This window comes from Sebastes umbrosus, chromosome 6 (assembly GCF_015220745.1).
Source record: "Sebastes umbrosus isolate fSebUmb1 chromosome 6, fSebUmb1.pri, whole genome shotgun sequence".
Lineage (NCBI taxonomy): Eukaryota > Metazoa > Chordata > Actinopteri > Perciformes > Sebastidae > Sebastes > Sebastes umbrosus.
This window is the reverse complement of record NC_051274.1, coordinates 9273661-9291128: the sequence shown is the minus strand read 5'-3', so window position 1 is coordinate 9291128 and position 17468 is coordinate 9273661. Positions and strand designations below refer to the sequence as shown.

General features: G+C 40.9%; 3 protein-coding genes across 6 annotated transcripts; all 3 read left to right on the top strand.

Moving 5' to 3' along the window:
- Window positions 1–362: 362 nt before the first annotated feature.
- Window positions 363–4662, top strand: si:ch211-148l7.4 (uncharacterized protein LOC563603 homolog). Of its 2 annotated transcripts, none has more exons than XM_037773731.1 (2): window positions 363–540; window positions 1438–4662. In XM_037773731.1, exon 2 carries the CDS (start codon window positions 1460–1462, stop codon window positions 3077–3079), a length of 1620 nt encoding a protein of 539 aa, XP_037629659.1. In that variant the 5' UTR covers window positions 363–540; window positions 1438–1459; the 3' UTR covers window positions 3080–4662. The 2 variants fall into 2 exon arrangements, with proteins under 2 accessions (XP_037629659.1, XP_037629658.1); XM_037773730.1 differs by having other exon boundaries at window positions 375–540; window positions 1435–4662.
- A 1767-nt stretch (window positions 4663–6429) lies between these two features.
- On the top strand, window positions 6430–9282 carry snrpg (small nuclear ribonucleoprotein polypeptide G). Of its 2 annotated transcripts, none has more exons than XM_037773770.1 (4): window positions 6430–6582; window positions 7038–7060; window positions 7743–7867; window positions 9024–9282. In XM_037773770.1, exons 1-4 carry the CDS (start codon window positions 6551–6553, stop codon window positions 9072–9074), a joined length of 231 nt encoding a protein of 76 aa, XP_037629698.1. In that variant the 5' UTR covers window positions 6430–6550; the 3' UTR covers window positions 9075–9282. The 2 variants fall into 2 exon arrangements, with proteins under 2 accessions (XP_037629698.1, XP_037629699.1); XM_037773771.1 differs by lacking the exon at window positions 6430–6582 and adding an exon at window positions 6648–6780.
- A 2652-nt stretch (window positions 9283–11934) lies between these two features.
- LOC119490375 (pyridoxal phosphate binding protein) lies at window positions 11935–17149 on the top strand. Of its 2 annotated transcripts, none has more exons than XM_037773750.1 (8): window positions 11935–12102; window positions 12826–12933; window positions 13572–13607; window positions 13700–13775; window positions 13856–13996; window positions 14104–14246; window positions 15529–15627; window positions 16076–17149. In XM_037773750.1, exons 1-8 carry the CDS (start codon window positions 12013–12015, stop codon window positions 16253–16255), a joined length of 873 nt encoding a protein of 290 aa, XP_037629678.1. In that variant the 5' UTR covers window positions 11935–12012; the 3' UTR covers window positions 16256–17149. The 2 variants fall into 2 exon arrangements, with proteins under 2 accessions (XP_037629678.1, XP_037629679.1); XM_037773751.1 differs by lacking the exon at window positions 11935–12102 and adding an exon at window positions 12524–12546.
- Window positions 17150–17468: the final 319 nt, after the last annotated feature.

The window sequence follows — 17468 nt, the reverse complement described above, 5'->3', positions numbered from 1 at the left end:
ACTGTACAACACCTCTCTAGGGAGGGGGGGGGGGACAAAGGAGGACGGTCTGCAGGACAGATAATGCATACAGTGCACTTTCATAGACTAAGCTACTGGAGTTACCCTGCACTATACTCATTCTTAACAGTCTCTTCTGCACTTTTTAATACAGCTGTTACCCTGCACTATATTCAGTTTTAACAGTTTTCTTCATCTCCTTGTATTTCTATATCTGGTATATTTTTTTGTACTTCGTATTTTGCACTACTAACTTTTTTACTAACATGTTTTGCACTATGGAACTGTGATGCTGGAAACTTGAATTTCCCTCTGGATCAATAAAGTTACTATCTATCTATCTATCTAAATTAGTAACTCACCGGAAGTGACGTACAGGAAGTGACGCTGCTGACAACTCAAGAGATAAAGTAACGTAACAAACTTCGGTTTCACTTTTGCAGCCATGCCAGGGTGGTTTTCGGCAACGAAACCAGATGTTGCTGCGACGAACCGTCTGAATATAACCAGTTGGCAAGAAACCCGTCGAGCCTTGTCCGTGTGAGTACCGAGCTCAGCTGTTTAGACTGATAGAGACTGTGTTTATGTCATGTTAGTGCGGCTAGCTGACGAGCTAACGTTAGCAAACATGCAGCTAGCCTGTAGTCGCGCTGCTGCTATCCTAGCATCGACTTATCTCTAAATGTACCTCTAGCTGCTCAGTTATTATCTGACTGAGCTTCTTTATATTAAATGTAGCTACATATTATCGTTAAGCAGAAAGAAAGAGGAACAAGTTAACAAGAAGGTCTGCTTCCCCTTTCCCCACCTCACATTTGACTAATGTTAGCTTGTTGACTTTGCCTCCCAGTCAGGTAACAGCTGCTTGGTATCTTTTTTTAAACACTGCTGTATGGGTTTTTGATTACAAAATACTGCTGCTGGTTTACAAAGCACTAAATGGTGTAGGGCCAAAATACATTTCTGATCTTCTGCTATGTTATGAACCATCCAGACCTCTCAGGTCATCTGGATCAGGTCTGGATCAGGTCTGGATCAGGTCTGCTTAGTGTCCCCAGAGTCAGGACTAAACATGCAGAAGCAGCGTTCAGTTTTTATGCACCAAATATTTGGAACAAGCTCCCAGAAACCTGCAGGACCTTTTATTAAACCAGATGATGATCTTATACTGCACTAGAGCTTTTACTCTTGTGTGTTATACTCTATTTTAGCTTCTATCCTAGCTTTTATAATTGGCTTGTTTTTATTTTCTAATTTTTAATGTGTTTATGTTTTTATAACTGTTTTAATTATGTCTTAATGTTCTGTTGCACTTTGTTGCAATGTTATTGAATGTTTATGTAAATGTGCTATACAAATAAAACTGCCTTGCCTTGCTTTAGCCTTTTTTTTGCGTGATTTCCAAGCTAATGAATCAAACTGTATCCTCCTCAGCAGGAGAGAAGCTTGGTGAAAGAGGATGGATGGAGTCAGCTGGGGCACCACAAGGGCCCAGGAGTCGTTCAGAGGCTCCAGGACCGCCACAGATACACTATCCAGGCTCGCCAGCTTCATCGCCACTAAACAACACACACAAAACAAGAGGCAGCAGCAGCCATCCCACTTGCCTACGTATGTTTGTCAAGAATGTGGTAAGGGCTTCCCTTATGCAACAGATCTGTTGCATCACCAGGAACTAGAGCACACATTACCCAAGCCTCACCGGTGTCCGTCTTGTGGGCAGGAGTTCTCCCTGAGATCGTCCTTACAGCTACATACATGTAATCATGACTCTCCCCCATGTGAGCTTTGTCATGGAGAGTCACAGCTGAGTTCTCCGTGCCCTGCGTGTGCGACTCGCTCCTCAGATCCTGGCAGGCAGCAGGACAAGTCACCTCATCTCCTGGACGGTAGTCCTTACGCATGTGCCCTGTGTGGGAGAGGCTTCAGCCAGAAGCAGGCTCTGCTGCAACATCAGCAAGCTGGTTGTAGTGAACCACCGTCCCCATCAGATACAGTTGACGCAAGTAGCCTTCCAGATGATTCTCCACCTGTTTCTGAGGGAGACTCGACCCGCTCTGATTCTTCAGACACCCCAGGGCCCAGCAGCAGAGCTGTCAATGTGTGCCAATTCTGTTTGAAAACGTTCCGCACAGATGTTGGACTGCAACGCCATGAACAGGCCAACCATGCAGAGGAGCAGCTGATAGCTCGACAGGGACAAAAGACCAAAGGAGAAGGTACTGGTGGAGAAGCAAGGAAAGGAGGGAGTACCAAGGTGAATGGAGATCTAATTAAAATGCCAAAATACAAAACAAAGCTTCTGGACTGCCGCTCTTGCGACATGGTTTTCAGGAGCACCTCTAAGTTGTACATGCACAGAAAAGAGAAGCACAGCAGAGAGAAAAATATTATGAGTGAACCGATGCCTGTCATTCGCAGGATCAGGAGACCAGGCACGTATCCATGTCAGGTGTGCGGCAAAGTCTTCGTCCATCATTTATCACTTAAGGCACATTGCAGACAGCACTCAGCGTCAAGCTTCACCGCAATCAAAAACAACAGCCAGCCTGTAGAATGTACCACCAAAGACTCCGAGTTATCAGAAAATAGACCAAATACAGTAAAAAGCAGCATAGCAGAAAACAAGACTGTTAAGGCTGGTCCAGGGAGGCCCAGGAAAGTGGCCAGATTAGACAACAAGGTTACGGATCCAGGGAGATGTAGGGAAGTGCCTGAAGTGGTGGAGGAGGAGGACGACGACGACGAGGAGGAGGAGGATGATGAGGAGGAGGAACTGGAGAGAGAGTTCCCATGCCCCTCCTGTGCTGAGGTTTTCTCTCTGCAGTCGCAGCTAAGGGAGCACGTGGAGCTCCACCAGTCCTCCGTGAAGAGGAGACAGTGCAGTGTGTGCACTAACGAGATGGACACCTGTAAATGGCCGGGCTCAAAGAGGCAGAGGCTGTACCACTGTGTGCCTTGCCAGCAGGGTTTCTCAGCACTGGACTCTTTCCTAGAACACTGTCAGGAGCATCTGCGAGTCAGGGTGGAGGAGGACAATATCACAGAGGGCTACACACAGCAGGCCAGCAAAGCCTGAGATCCAGTTTGAATGTTGCCTTTTTGCCTTGAAGGGTTAGAGAGCGAAGAGTGATGAAATCTTTATGAAATTCAGTTGATTAACTAGTTCATTAATTGAGCATTAATGTTATCCATACCAACAGATCAAGGGGTAAAAATAATGAATTGTTAAAGGACCATACAAGGCTTTTTGCGTGTTTTATTTAGCTGTTTTGACTACAAACCACATACATACTTTACTGCCAACCATTTTCTAAAGCATACCAGATTTGTTTTTCAGCAGCCACTTGTTCCGTTTTCAGTGTAAATCAACTTGTGTGTTGAGATCCATTACAGTGACCGTTTATGTAGTTAACTTTTAACATTATCACTGCATGTTAATACATTTAAAAGCCGATCATTTCAGTGTGTTAATGTGCTTATGGGACGTTCCACCGTCTCAAATTTGAGTGCAGCGTTGTATTAACAAGCTATGTTGTTGTGAAATAAACAAGAATCAAATGTGGGCATTGCAAAAAGGATCCCACAAGCCCTTTTTTGCATCAATTAATGAACACTTTTCAATTTCATAATCATTTTCAGCTTTATTAAAACATAAATATAACACAACTTTGACTTAACATAAAGCCAATGGGTTCACTGTGATGGATCACTTATGTCTAGCGTGTCTGAAAAGTTGGAAAAAAAACATGCATAAAACACCAGTATGATTCTTTTAATAGAGTTTGGCAAATCCATTCTATTTTACTATCACTGACACCACTGTTTCGCACAGATCGGGACCTCGTTTCACTAAAACATCTTAAAGCTAAGATGGTCTTAGCCCATAGACTTACGGTGGGACTAAAGATCATCTTAGCCTTAATGTGCTTTTTGGGAAGCGAGGCCATCTGCACAACCATGGTACGTTCTAGCCAAAGCACTGCCAGAGATATCTTGTTTGCTATTCTATTTTTACACCAGACATCTGGAGTGCTTTAGCTAAGTAAAGTCAGATATGTCTCCTGCTGTATTTTAGTTATTTTCCTCACAAATTTGGCAATAATTAGTCGTATATGGTGGGAACTCTGGTTGTCACTTGCTGGATCATCACCATTGTGTGTTGTTGGGGCACTAGGTTGGCAATGTAGTGCTTCAGTCAAGACTGCAAGGTATTTCCCAAGGTATGAATGAAATCACAAAGTATGAAATGTTAACATGTTTTGAGCATTTCTGTGCTGTTTCCAGGTTCCAACATGTGGTAGTTATTGTCATAATCTACAGAACGATCAAACTTTGAATGGCTGTCACGGGTAGCTGCACCCAATACAAATTATTTTTAGCTGGCATATACTTGGGTGAGATTACCTAGCTATGCAAACCGATAGACTGATGGCAGCCCGTCAGTATGTCTGTGATGCTTGATAAGTGTGCTCTGGTGAATGAACAAGAGTCAACATGAGGGTGATGGGTTTTTTCCTGATGGATTTACTGTTTTCAAAGTTCTACTGTGAAAATGTAAAAACAATGATTTAATAGGTTTGATGCTTCCACTTTTTCAAGGTCTTTTGTAAATTAGTTTGTGGCTCTTTGTAGGTAACAATAAAAACAGTTCTCATGAGATGTTTTATCTGGGTTCTTTATACAGTCACGTTTTTTCATACTGCTAAACTGGGTGGTCATTAAGTTCCTGAGCACTTTATGTGAAATTGTTTTCTCTGCAAAGTATACCATCTGCACAGTTTACTACACTGTTTACATTTACTAACATGTATAAAACTCCATATACAGCAGAATGACACGATGACTGATTAGTGGAGCACCACTAGTGGTAATACAACATCAAACCTTTCTAGAACATGTTTGGTCGGTTAATTCAATTCAATCCAAACTTTATTGCAGACTCAAGGTCCAGATAAAAAACAAGACATTACATATAATACATTATAATACAAGAAGCACAATAAAAAGTCATGATTAAAAGAGATTAAAAATATTAATATATATCAATGCCTTACATATAAAGAACTATACAAATGCTTCCACAGCTGTGATCGGTACCGTGTAGTGCTAAATCTTATGTTAGACTACCGCAAGATTATGTCATTCTCAGAGTGATTTAGCCGGCATATAAATTTGTACATGAGATTTCTTAAGACCGTTTGAAAAGTATTCATGCCTGCAGACACAAACATTTCACTTGCACTGCAACATCTCAGTCTTTTTAGTAATATTCTCATTGCATCATTATATGCGACTTGAAGTCTCTCTAAGCTCGTTTTTTTATAGTTTGACCACAAATGGGCTGTAGACAGTGGTGTACAATCTGCTCTGAACAGAGACATCTTCACTCTTATCTGAACACATACTAAATTTCCGTGAGAGAATGTTTGATTGTGCGTACATCTTGCGACATTGCCTATAAATATCCTCATCTGTCATGTCTTCAGTAATGAAATGTCCAAGATATTTTACCTTATTACAGACACAAAGATTATCAGATAATTTGAAGTCCAGAAATATTAGACATTTGTCCTTCTTCGTTCTACAGATCAAGACTACATATAACAAGGTTAGTTATAGTAATTAGCTGTGAAGATGATACCATAATTTGTTATTTTATTCAAGTTTATCTTGTGCTTTTTCCCTGCCTTTGTTCCCTCAGGATATTTTTGTACGTAGCCCCCCTAGTCCCCTAGGAGAACATTTTTATTATCTCGTTCCCTCAAGTTAGTAAATATTTCCCTCAAGTTAGGTATCTCGTTCCCTCGAGTTAATTCATAGAGCACTTCTTCCAATAATTCCCGACTCTCCACACATTGCTGATATACCGAGCCCCCCTAGATGATGTACTTCGGTAAAGTTGGAAAGATATTGACAGATTCAAACTTCCTGGATCAATAACTCATAACCAAAACATTGTTAAAACATAAACAAACGGCTCTTTTTAACCTTAGTGAGGTAGACAACGAGCTACAACCTCATTTAAATCAACACATAACACATAACACATTACATTGGTCTCTATGCGCGGCTGCCGGCGGTGAGACGAGTGGTCAGGGACCATCTACAAAATGCAACGCCAAAAGGGAGAAAAATATTCAATAACTTCAGTAATGTAAAGTCAAAATTACTTCACACATCAATGGTCTCTTCCTGATTATACTTATTAAACTAATTAAGACATTTTGATGGCACTACACTGTATAATACTGAAATTATTGAATATTTTTCCCATTCAAAATGTAAAAGAATTATGCAAAATAATATTTTTTCCAAACTAAACGTTATAGTACAATCATTTATGTACAGAACAATAAAAGCCCCTAGCCGGCTGTGCCTCCTCCTGGCCTCATGGCGGCGCTGTGCAGACACGTGATCATAGCAGCAACAAGCCCATGACGGAAGTCTGCTGGTGAACTTCCGGTCCAGCAGCACGCTTTCCTTCCGCGGTTTTGTGAAACGACCAACCTACGAACAACTGTGTCGGCTTTTAGGAAACAAAGACAACATGAGTAAAGCACATCCCCCAGAGTTGAAGAAGTAAGTAGACGGGGCTTGTTTAAGTAAACGTGTATTCTGTAGTATGTGTTGTAGGAAGATTGAACAGCGACGCTGCTAACCTTACATTGTTCTCAACGGAGACTAGGTAGCATTAGCTAGCATTAGCTATCATTAGCCTTTCTGGCTGTGAGCAATGTAACGTTAGCTCTCATCTGTAAGCCTCTGTAGCCTAACCCAGTAAGATATGTTCTTATATATTTTTTCTTATTTCTGTTGGCTTTTATTGCTATAATCCTGTGTATTTATATGGTTCCTATTGTAACTTGTTCCTCCAACCACCCCATGCGTTTAATATGTTTCCTTTTCCTTAACTAAGTATTGGTTGTCTGTTGTATGTATGGATGTATGGACTGGGAATGCTACGAATGAATTGCCCCACTTGGGGATAAATAAAGTTGTCTGAACTGAACAGTGTTGTTTTTTTCTTTCCTCAGGTTCATGGACAAGAAGCTTTCCTGTGAGTATATCTAAACCCACCAAGTCAGTCCAGTTGACAGTTCATCATAAAAAACTAACACTGAGTAAAGTACAATAAAGATGAGAACATCAAAGTTGTAGTGCAGATTTTTTTCATTTTTTAATGAAATGCTTCTGCCACACCTCTGTGTAAATGTACACGTTATATTATTTATATATAACCATTCAAAAGTTAGTAATCTGCTGCCACAAAGTTTAATTGGGTCCAGTCAGATGTCTGAGAGGAATACTCTACTCTATATGTCTGAATGGTCTTTCATGCTCTTAGCTTGTAGAAATTCCTCTTTACAATTAAATGTTCTGTATGGTTTGTTTTTGTACATGGAGAACAAAACGCTGACCAATGGTTCAGAGACAAAGATCCCTCTTGAGCAACAGTTGGATAAGAATAGAAGAAATAACCAGTCATTGGTGAAAGAAGCTGAGCATCAAAATGTGTGCAGATTTAAATAGGAACAATGTTCCTGTTTCAGTGTCAGGGTCACAGTAATGCAGCCTATAATAAATTGAAATTAATGAATTAAGACGGTTAGTCTAGGGTTAGCACTATAGGAATATCAGCTGAACATGCTATGAAAGCAGTGGACTTTTAAACTGAAAAGGAAACAGTGATTAAACCCAACATGCAAGATTCATCATCATGAATTCTTTTGTCCTTTTAGTGAAGTTGAATGGAGGCAGACACGTGCAGGGCATCCTGCGCGGGTTCGACCCCTTCATGAACCTGGTGGTGGATGACTCCCTGGAGATGGGCCCAGGAGGACAACAGAACACCATCGGCATGGTGGTCAGTAGTAGTCGTACTTTGGCTGGTGTTGTTCTGTATGTTTTTTTTTAATTGTCAACAATCACTATGAAAAGAACAGGGCTGTGTCCAAAATCATTCCCTTTCTACTGTATAGTGCAGTGCACTATACTTAACCTCCGCAATTTTATTTGGTGGTGCAAATTCTGAGTTGACCACCACAATGACTCTTACGTGTCAGAAATCTCAAATTGATGAATGATATTAATAATAATAACAAACTAAGTGGTGTCTGTTAGTTGAGAAGTAATGAATGAAGGGGTGATTGGTTCCCACTGGTGAGGTAAATCTCCACAAACAGGTGGGCTTAAGTCAATAAACTACAGTGTATGAAGGAACATGTCAGCCAGTGCAACAGTGTGGCTCACTGATGTGTTCCAATAGTTTCTGGACAGTAGTTATGGCACAGAGGAATGCGATACAGTATATGAGGCTTTGAATACGCAAATAATATTTCTTAGATACATTTGGCTGTTGGTTTGGGTCTTTTCATGGAATTTGTTGACAATGAGAAACATATATAATATCTCCAGACTTAATCACAGCTTTCAATGTTTTTGATTTCTGAGAATGTGTCTTTCGTAGGCCTTTTTCACAGCAGAAATTTTGACATGGCAGGAAAAGCACATGTGTATTTACCTAATGTCTACAAAGGAGGTGTAGTGAAAGCAGCATGTTAGCAGAGCAGCAGCTTACAGGATGCATTCAGGCTCAGTATTGAATGTAGGTCAGCCGTATTTTGGCAGCACTCAGAGCCTGGCACACAATGATTGTAGTTATGCATGTAAAATGGAAGACTTGCAGCTTTGAAATATGCTTCAGGTCACCGTTATACACATGTAGCATGAGTGAAATGCGAACTACACACAGTATGTGTCTAATGTAGACAGCTGGATTAGTTAAAATCAGAGCGTATCTGTTCCGTCAGGTGCATGCGAGACAGACAACTGAAACACGTCACGTGTGGATATTAACGATGGCTCTGTTTCATGAACCAGAATGCACAGTAATATGCCAATGCCTGGTAATATTGGGGAGCTCTATTCTGACTCATTTGAAAGTTCATCTCAGTTTTACAGTGAAACCTCTGTAGAGAAGAAGGCAGAGTGTTCACTCTGTGTGGTCTCATGTCTCATAGGTCATCAGAGGAAACAGCATCATCATGTTGGAGGCCTTGGAGAGAGTATGACAGAAGAGCAGACGGCTGCACATGGAGAAGAGAATGATCCACACTTTTTTACATGGTGTTATCCCTTTCACTTGTTTGTTTGAACGAGGCGAAACAATTGTGTGTCTTTGAGTTGTAAAATGTCGATCTGATTTCCATTGACCGGGATGTTTTGTTTAGACATATTTTGAATTGCATAATCTTGTGAATAAATCTGTTTTTCTTTGTATTTTGTGTTTGTGCATTCAGTTTACTATGTTCAGTGTATTACCACCATATGACCGGTTATTGCCTTCACATGTTGCTGTAGCAGCCCATGGCTTTAAGCCAACAGGCAGATAAATGACAATATGAACCGTGCACTAAATATGAGAATTTGGTCAAACATTTGATTGGTTGGGTGTGTTACGTATGGCAATTTAAAAGCCCATGCAGGTAAATTCCCATGGAGCTGCCCTCCACAATGTGTTTCTACTCTAAACATCAGGGTCAGCTCCAGAACAGTAGTCCTTTAGCTGGTAGCACTTTTGCACAAGTAGTGCTGTCTGTGGCCTGCGGGGGGGCCGGGTTGGACGATCCATTTGGAATATACTCCAATCAGTTTTTGCCTCTCTGTGTGTACCTCTCTCGCTGGTCATTTATCATCTTACTGGTATGAAATGGCAACATAGGGAGAGTTGAATTTTAACTTTTGGGATCACAGGTCATAAATAATGGATAAACCTAAAAATAAAATGTATGAGATGCATGTACTACTTAGTTTGGGCAGTATAAATATATGTGACAATGTTTATTGTGAGACAATATGTTTCTCAACTGTCAGAAAATTTCCCATACCATTTAATAATTTTTCTATTGTTTTGTACTATGGAACTCAATATCACAATGTAAAAGTACATAAACCTCTTTCGAGGGTTTTATCCATATCCCCACTCCTGCCTAGTATGTTTACTATATATGTGTATAGATGACGCTCCATTTGCAGAAATCTCAGTTATTGAGCTTCTGCAGTTTCATCAATGAGAGAAAAGTCTGAATAAACCTTTCAGCTTTGAGTTTCCACTCCATGCTCCAGATAACACACAACCAGACCTTGAGCAGAGAGCTGTCTCTTAACAAATATGTCGTAAAGCTCAGACTATTCTGTCTCTCTCTCTCTCTGTTGATACTCCATTAAGGGTTGTTGCCAGTGGAGGGATCAAGATCAACCCTCTCTGGCTGAGGTGAGCCGCAAGCTCTTCTAAGGAGAGAAGAGTGCCTCTGAGGCAGGATACACACCGTCTCTGGAAGACTAATAATATGCACTATTTCTCAAATATCTCAAATGGGGCATTTCTACAAAACGATATCTTTTGGGTGAAATAAAAGTGCTCCAAACTCTGTTTATGAAGTGAAATGTTTTATGTATTATTTTACTTCAGATTCACTGAGAAAGCGAAATAAGTTGTCTACCTTTGGATACCACTTATGGTATTTTCATCCGAGAAAGACCTCATTCATTGTCTTTGTCTAGGCAATACCTACGCCTTTGAGGTGTAGTTGTCATTTTGTGGTACACTTACCAATGAGCCATAACATTATGACCACCTGCCTAATATTGAGTTTGTCCCCCTTTTGCCGCCAAAACAGCCCTGAGCCGTCGAGGCATGGACTCCACTAGACCTCTGAAGGTCTGCTGTGGTATCTGGCACCAAGCCGTCAGTAGCAGACTTTAAGTCCTGTAAGTTGCGAGGTAGGGCCTCCATAGATCAGACTTGTTTGTCCAGCACATCCCACAGATGCTCGATTGGATTGAGATATGGAGAATTTAGAGGCCAAGTCAACACCTCAAACTCGTTGCCATCCACATGATGTAAAAGAAAACGTGATTCATCAGATCGAGCCACCTTCTTCCATTGCTTTGTGGTCCAGTTCTGATGCTCACGTGCCCATTGTAGGTGCTTTTGGCAGTGGACATGTGTCAGCGTGGGCACCCTGACCGGTCTGCGGCTACGCAGCCCCATACGCAACAAACTGTGATGCACTGTGTGTTCTGACACCTTTCTATCAGAACCAGCATTAACTTTTTCAGCAATTTGAGCTACAGTAGCTCTTCTATTGGATCGGACAACACGGGCCAGCCTTCGCTCCCCACGTGCATCAATGAGTCTTGGTTCTGGCCCTATTCACCGGTTTTCCTCCCTTGGACCACTTTTGGTAGATCCTGATCACTGCAGACCGGGAACATCCCACAAGAGCTGCAGTTCTGCAGATGCTCTGACCCAGTCGTCTTGCCATCACAATTTGGCCCTTGTCAAAGTCGCTCACATCCTTACACTTGCCCCATTTTTTCTGCTTCCAACACAAAGTTCAAAGTTCAAAATGTTCACTTGCTGTCTAATATATCCCTCCCACTGCCAGGTGCCATTGTAACGAGATAATCAATGTTATTCACTTCACCTGTCATAATGTTATGGCTGATCAGTGTATATGTAAAATTGACCAATGTACAGCTGCTCCATCCTGAACTTGAAGTCAATATGATGGTTTATAAATCTTGTTTATAAGCCAATGAATATGAACATATGCAACATATTTTATTACCACCACACATTCTGTATGGTTCTACATCAGGCAGTTATGGGAAGGAAGGTAGTTATTTCACTGTCTCAATGTTTTCCCTATAAACTGAATATCTAAGAGCAAGAAATGAGCTCAGATTGTTGTCAAAACCATGAGGAATACTTATGTCCAGGTGGTTAAGTTGATTAACAACAATAAAATGATATTGTATAGGTTTTATTGTATAAAACATGGAAACGAATTTTTTTTTTTTTTTAAATGAACTCCTTGAACCATAGAGGGCGCTCTCGTCTCTGCAGGACGCACTTCCTCCTTCAGACGGACTTTTATTTTGAAAGCCGATTGTCGTCATCACAGACACGTTTCTCTACGTTTTATGTCGTAGCAGTTTGACCGTATGTGGAAAGTAGCAATGTCGGAGGAGGTTGGGAAGGCGCTACAGTCGGTAGTGGACCGGGTGAACCAGGCGGCGGCACGGCGGCTCAAGGTAACTGCAGCCCGGGAGGCTCCGCTCAGGAGCTCCGGAGCTCCGCTGCCGGCTCGCTCCACTCTTAGAGTCCGAGAAAGTCGTTGCTGCTGCGGCAGCACGACTCCGTTATGTAAGGCTGCCAAACACCTCAACCTTTGGATGGGAGTTCTCTCTAGCCGGGCTTGTGAAGGCAGCACTTTCATAACACCATGCATGGGTATTGGTGGCAACACGACATGCGTGGGGACATGATGTTACATATACTCTATAGCTGCATGCACGTTGTTGCATAGAAAGAATCACGTGTGTTATGACACCATGCTTCTAGTCTATTCATTTACACCACCACCATGCTGCTGACCAGCCTCTCCTCTCACCACAGCTCTGGGAAAGATGTCCACTAGTGAAGATGACATTTTTTTTTTTTTAAATTTCATGCTCCCCTATTAAAATAGCACCAAGGTTGGTATCTAGGTCAAAGTATGTAGGAGTGCACAGCATCTTTCCAATATCATTCAGATGTCTGTGGTTTTCTAATGATCTGAATTATTAGTAGGGCTGACTGCATCTGAACAGAGCTGCAGCAGCCAGAAACAGTTAGTTTCATCATTGTTTTGCAGGATCCTGACAGGGCTGGCTCACTTTTCCTGCTCCAGCCAAAAGACCTCAGCTAACATCAGCACACACTGATCCTCTCTACTGATAACAGATGAAAAATGAGCATGTGTTGTCCTTCCTCAGACACTACCAGTCGTGCCACCCCGCCTCGTAGCTGTCAGCAAGACAAAACCCCCAGAGATGGTTGTGGAGGCCTACAGGCAAGGGCAGCGCAACTTTGGAGAAAATTATGTGAGTATAAAATGCTGCTGGTCTGCATCACTCCAAAAGTGTCACTTAAAACTCTTAAAGGTCCCATATCGTGCTCATTTTCAGGTTAATACTTGTATTTTGTGTTTCTACTAGAACATGTTTACATGCTGTAATGTTCAAAAAACACATTATTTTCCTCATACTGTTGGCCTGAACATGCCTGTATTTACCCTCTGTCTGAAACGCTCCGTTTTATCACATTTCGACAGAATTGCGATGGAATTGCAAGATAATTGCGTTGCTAGGCAACAGCTTTGGTCCATGTGTACTTCCTGTCAGTAGATGTTATTCACATACACTGAAACCAGGAATAAACTGGGACACATTTAGATTGTTTACATTTAAAACTGTGTAATGGTCTAACTATTGTATATTTGTGACATCACAAATGGACAAATATCCTAACAGCTTGTTTCAAATGAAGAGTTTCTGAATACGGGCTGTGTGTATTTCCCTGTGGATTGAGCATTTCGATACTTTCACAGTATTTATATAGGACTTAAGCCTGCTTTATAATAAAAAACATGAAAATCTCACTTTTTATAATATGGGACCTTTAAGGGAATAAAGGTGAGGAATAATGTAGAGATTGACCTCGTCCTTTATGTCCACTCCAGGTTAATGAACTTGTGGACAAAGCCTCCGATCCTCTGGTAGGTTTACATATTTTTCAAGGTAGAATTGACTTTTTATCCCAACCCCAGTCTGTGACTGGTTTATAATGTGTTTTTTCCCCCTCATCAAGATTTTAGACTCATGTCCCGAAATCAAATGGCACTTTATCGGCCATCTACAGAAGAATAATGTCAACAAACTTTTGGGTGAGTGACTCTCAGCTCTCCTGCTCAAGCTGCATGTTAAAAAAAACAACTTACACTGAGTCTTGACTTTCTGTTCCCAGGCGTGCCAAACCTGTTCCTTGTGGAGACGGTCGACTCGGCGAAACTGGCTGACAAGGTCAACAGCTCATGGCAGCGTGTCAGAGGAGCCAGCACGCAGAGGTTAAAGATCATGGTGCAGCTCAACACCAGCGGAGAACAGAGTTAGTGTTGATTTCATCACTTTATTTCTGTTCTTGTTTTTGTGAGCTGATCACAAATATGAATAAAGTCGGTCGTTCTCTAACAGTGTGTCGAATGTTTGTTGCAGGTAAACATGGCCTGCCACCAGAGGAGACGGTGAACACAGTGAAACACATCCAGTCCAAGTGCTCCGCTCTGCACTTTTTAGGACTCATGACCATTGGGCGCTACGGCTACGACCTCACCTTGGGCCCCAATCCGGACTTTCAGGTACAAAAGACTCAATGTGGTTTTGAGAAGAATGTGTTTAAATTTTTTTCTGTGTGTACCAATCACACTGTGGTAAACTGTACATTAGACCAATACTATACTATAAAAACAACAATATTGGAGCATTTAGATTAGATCCAGATGGGCCGGTTGGCACCTTGCATGGCAGCCTCTGCCATCAGTGTATGAATGTGTGTGAATGCTGACATGTAGTGTAAAGTGCTTTGAGTGGTCAGAAGACTAGAAAGGCGCTATACTGTATAAATGCAAGTCCATTTACTATTTACCATATTTAACCCATAAATATTGGCAAGGGTGTGAGGTTAATTTTTTCTTGAATTTTGAACCCCAGCTCCTTTTAATAGGTTTATAATAAACTGCGTTGCCAAAATACTCAGATACTCAGACCCTTAAGGACAGAAATGTCCCCATTGAAACCCATTAAAACCACAATTTTTGATCCCACGACATTACAGCATAAAATTATGCTTTCTATTATATCAGACTTTCAATCTAGAGCTCTGGTTTCAAAATTGTAGTTTTTACTATTTTCCATGTTTCTATGTTTGCCCTATGGGGCAAATACATGATATTTTCCTGGTTTCTTGCACAAAAAAATAGAAATGTATCAAAATTAATGTAATTGCTAATCATTGACATATCCCAGACTGTGAAAGAAATCCCCCTAACATTTAAAATAATTACATTTTAGTGTTTTTTTTCATAAAAACAGCACTGGCAACGTGTAAACAAACTGGCATTTAAAGGGTTAACATTCTGAAAATGATTGAATATTTGGTAGTTATGATCAGGACTGATGTTGGTTGAAATGTGCTCTAAACAAGAAAACAACGTGCAACAAGAAAAAGAAAAGAAATCATTATAAAAAACATTCATATCTCAACTAGAGGTAGACTAGATAAATCGGCCAGGCAATAGCAGCTTATTGCACATATGTCAGTATCAGTGTTTATATCGGCTGATAAGAAATGTTGATACAGAAATTATGTTTGAGATCATTTAGGAACAGTGCTTCCCTTACATAGTTCGTCCACCAGAGAGCACTGCTAGTAGACAATTTCATACTGTAAACTGTCCTGCTTATTAGTACACTGTGTATCATGGTCCCGCTTATTGAAAATCTAAGGGGAACCATATCAAGGTTGTTATGTGTTTATGTAATAAAAATACTCTCAGCAGTTATATCGTTAAAATATTTAATATCACCTCAAAAATCCAGTGTTGGTCCGACCATAATCTCAACCATGTGTCCCTCTTGTAGATGCTGCTGAGTCAGAGGCAGGAGGTGTGTGATGGTCTGAAGCTGCCTCCAGAGGAGGTAGAACTCAGCATGGGTATGTCCACAGATTTTGAACATGCGGTGAGTATCCCTCCTTATCAGCATTTATAAACTCTTATTTAAGCACAAACATGGAAGCAAATAATAGCTGGCAGCTAGCAAACATTCAGATTGCTTAAATTCAATTTAAAGGCATTTTTATACCCCCACGACAACGTAGTCGGCCCTTCCGTCCGTTCGCGTGTTACACTTTAGTTTCCGGAGCAGAACTCGGAAACTATTTAACTTAGGAACTTCAAATTTGCTATGATGGTTGACAGTGTGGTCTAGTTGAGGGGTTAGAAGTCTAGGGTTACTATTCAGTAGTGGTTAATTTCACACTTAGGTATTCAGTCGAGACTCTCATAGTTTCATTAGATTTAATAACAATGTGATTGATATCACCCTCATTAAGACTCTTGCTGTCTGATGTGTTCACTGACGTTTTTTTTCGCCTGCGCTGACATGTATGTACTCCCATGTATTGAAGATCGAGGTGGGCGCCACCAACGTGCGAGTGGGTAGTATTATATTCGGCAACAGGGAGTATCCCAACAGTGCAGCAAACACTCCGAACCCCAGCCCAGCACCCAGCCCGGAGAAAACAACCAAGAGTGTGTCCGAAGAGGCCGCCAAGAAGATGAAGCACCTCACTGTGTCTGAACACTAAGAAGAGCGTCTCCTCCTCTGAAATAACCTTTAAGAAAAAGAAAAAAAAAACACTCTTCACATGCAAACGGAATAGAGCAGTGAAGCAGATCATTTCCACATAGCCATGTGGAGCTAGGATTGCAAAAATTGTTGCATAATTTTAAAGTGTAAATGCCTAATCCTCTTCACTTTTTGTGTGCCCGTCTTGCTCTTTTAAGCATTAAAAAGTGGCATTCAGTACAGAACTAGTTATACCTTTTTTAAAAGTAGTGTGTTACTAACCTATAGTGCTCTGACGTCCTTCCTATGGAACTCTCTCCTACAAGATTACTGGCTACAAGACAAAAACGTACAACTACTGAAAACAGGGTGACGTGGAAAATGATTTCACAGGAGTTAGTGAGGATTTGTTGTGCTCATGTGATAATTTTCTACCTTTCCAACCCAACATGTGACAGTGCTGAAATGTGCTTGATTGTGTACAGTGTCCCAGAGATCAGGAACTCCACACAGTGCAATGTACCGTTTTTGTTGTACAGATGAAACTAAAGACTTGATTTAATAAATCATTTAATCCCTTTATAATGACACATAGTATTGTGCGTTTGATATTGTTTCTTATGGTGTGCCAAATGTGTCAGATCTCTATTCTTGATATTAACAAGAGTAAACCTGAAAAACAGTGTTTTGTTTTCTGTGTAACAGTCTTGTCGTGTCCGTACTCTGGTGTGTGTGGTGCGTTGTTGGAGATTGAAAGGGAGTGAATCTATGCAAAGTGGTGATTTTGTTTTTGAGTAGATTTTTACACTGCTAAAAAATGGGTTTCTTCAAAGATGTCACAAGGTCGGTGTGTTTTCCTGTCTCCATGAAAAGTCTTTTCATTCTAAGTGATTAAAAGAGAAAGATTGATTAAGGTGTGGTTAGACGTGTGTTTGCTGTCTTAAAGAAGGGGAAATATCATGCTCATTTTCAGGTTCATAGTTTTTAGGGTTCCACTAGAACATGTTTACATGTTCAAACTAGAATTATCGCCTTGTGGTTGTTTGCCTTCCGCCAACATGTCAAGTTGCAGTTTACATCCATGTCTGTCCAAAAAGTCATCATTTTATCCTGTTAAATTGTCATAATTAACACAGAGGTCACAGTGACCTTTGACCACCAAATTTTAATCAGGCCATCCTTCAGTCCGAGTAGACGTTTCTACCAAATTTGAAGAAATTCCCTCCAGGACA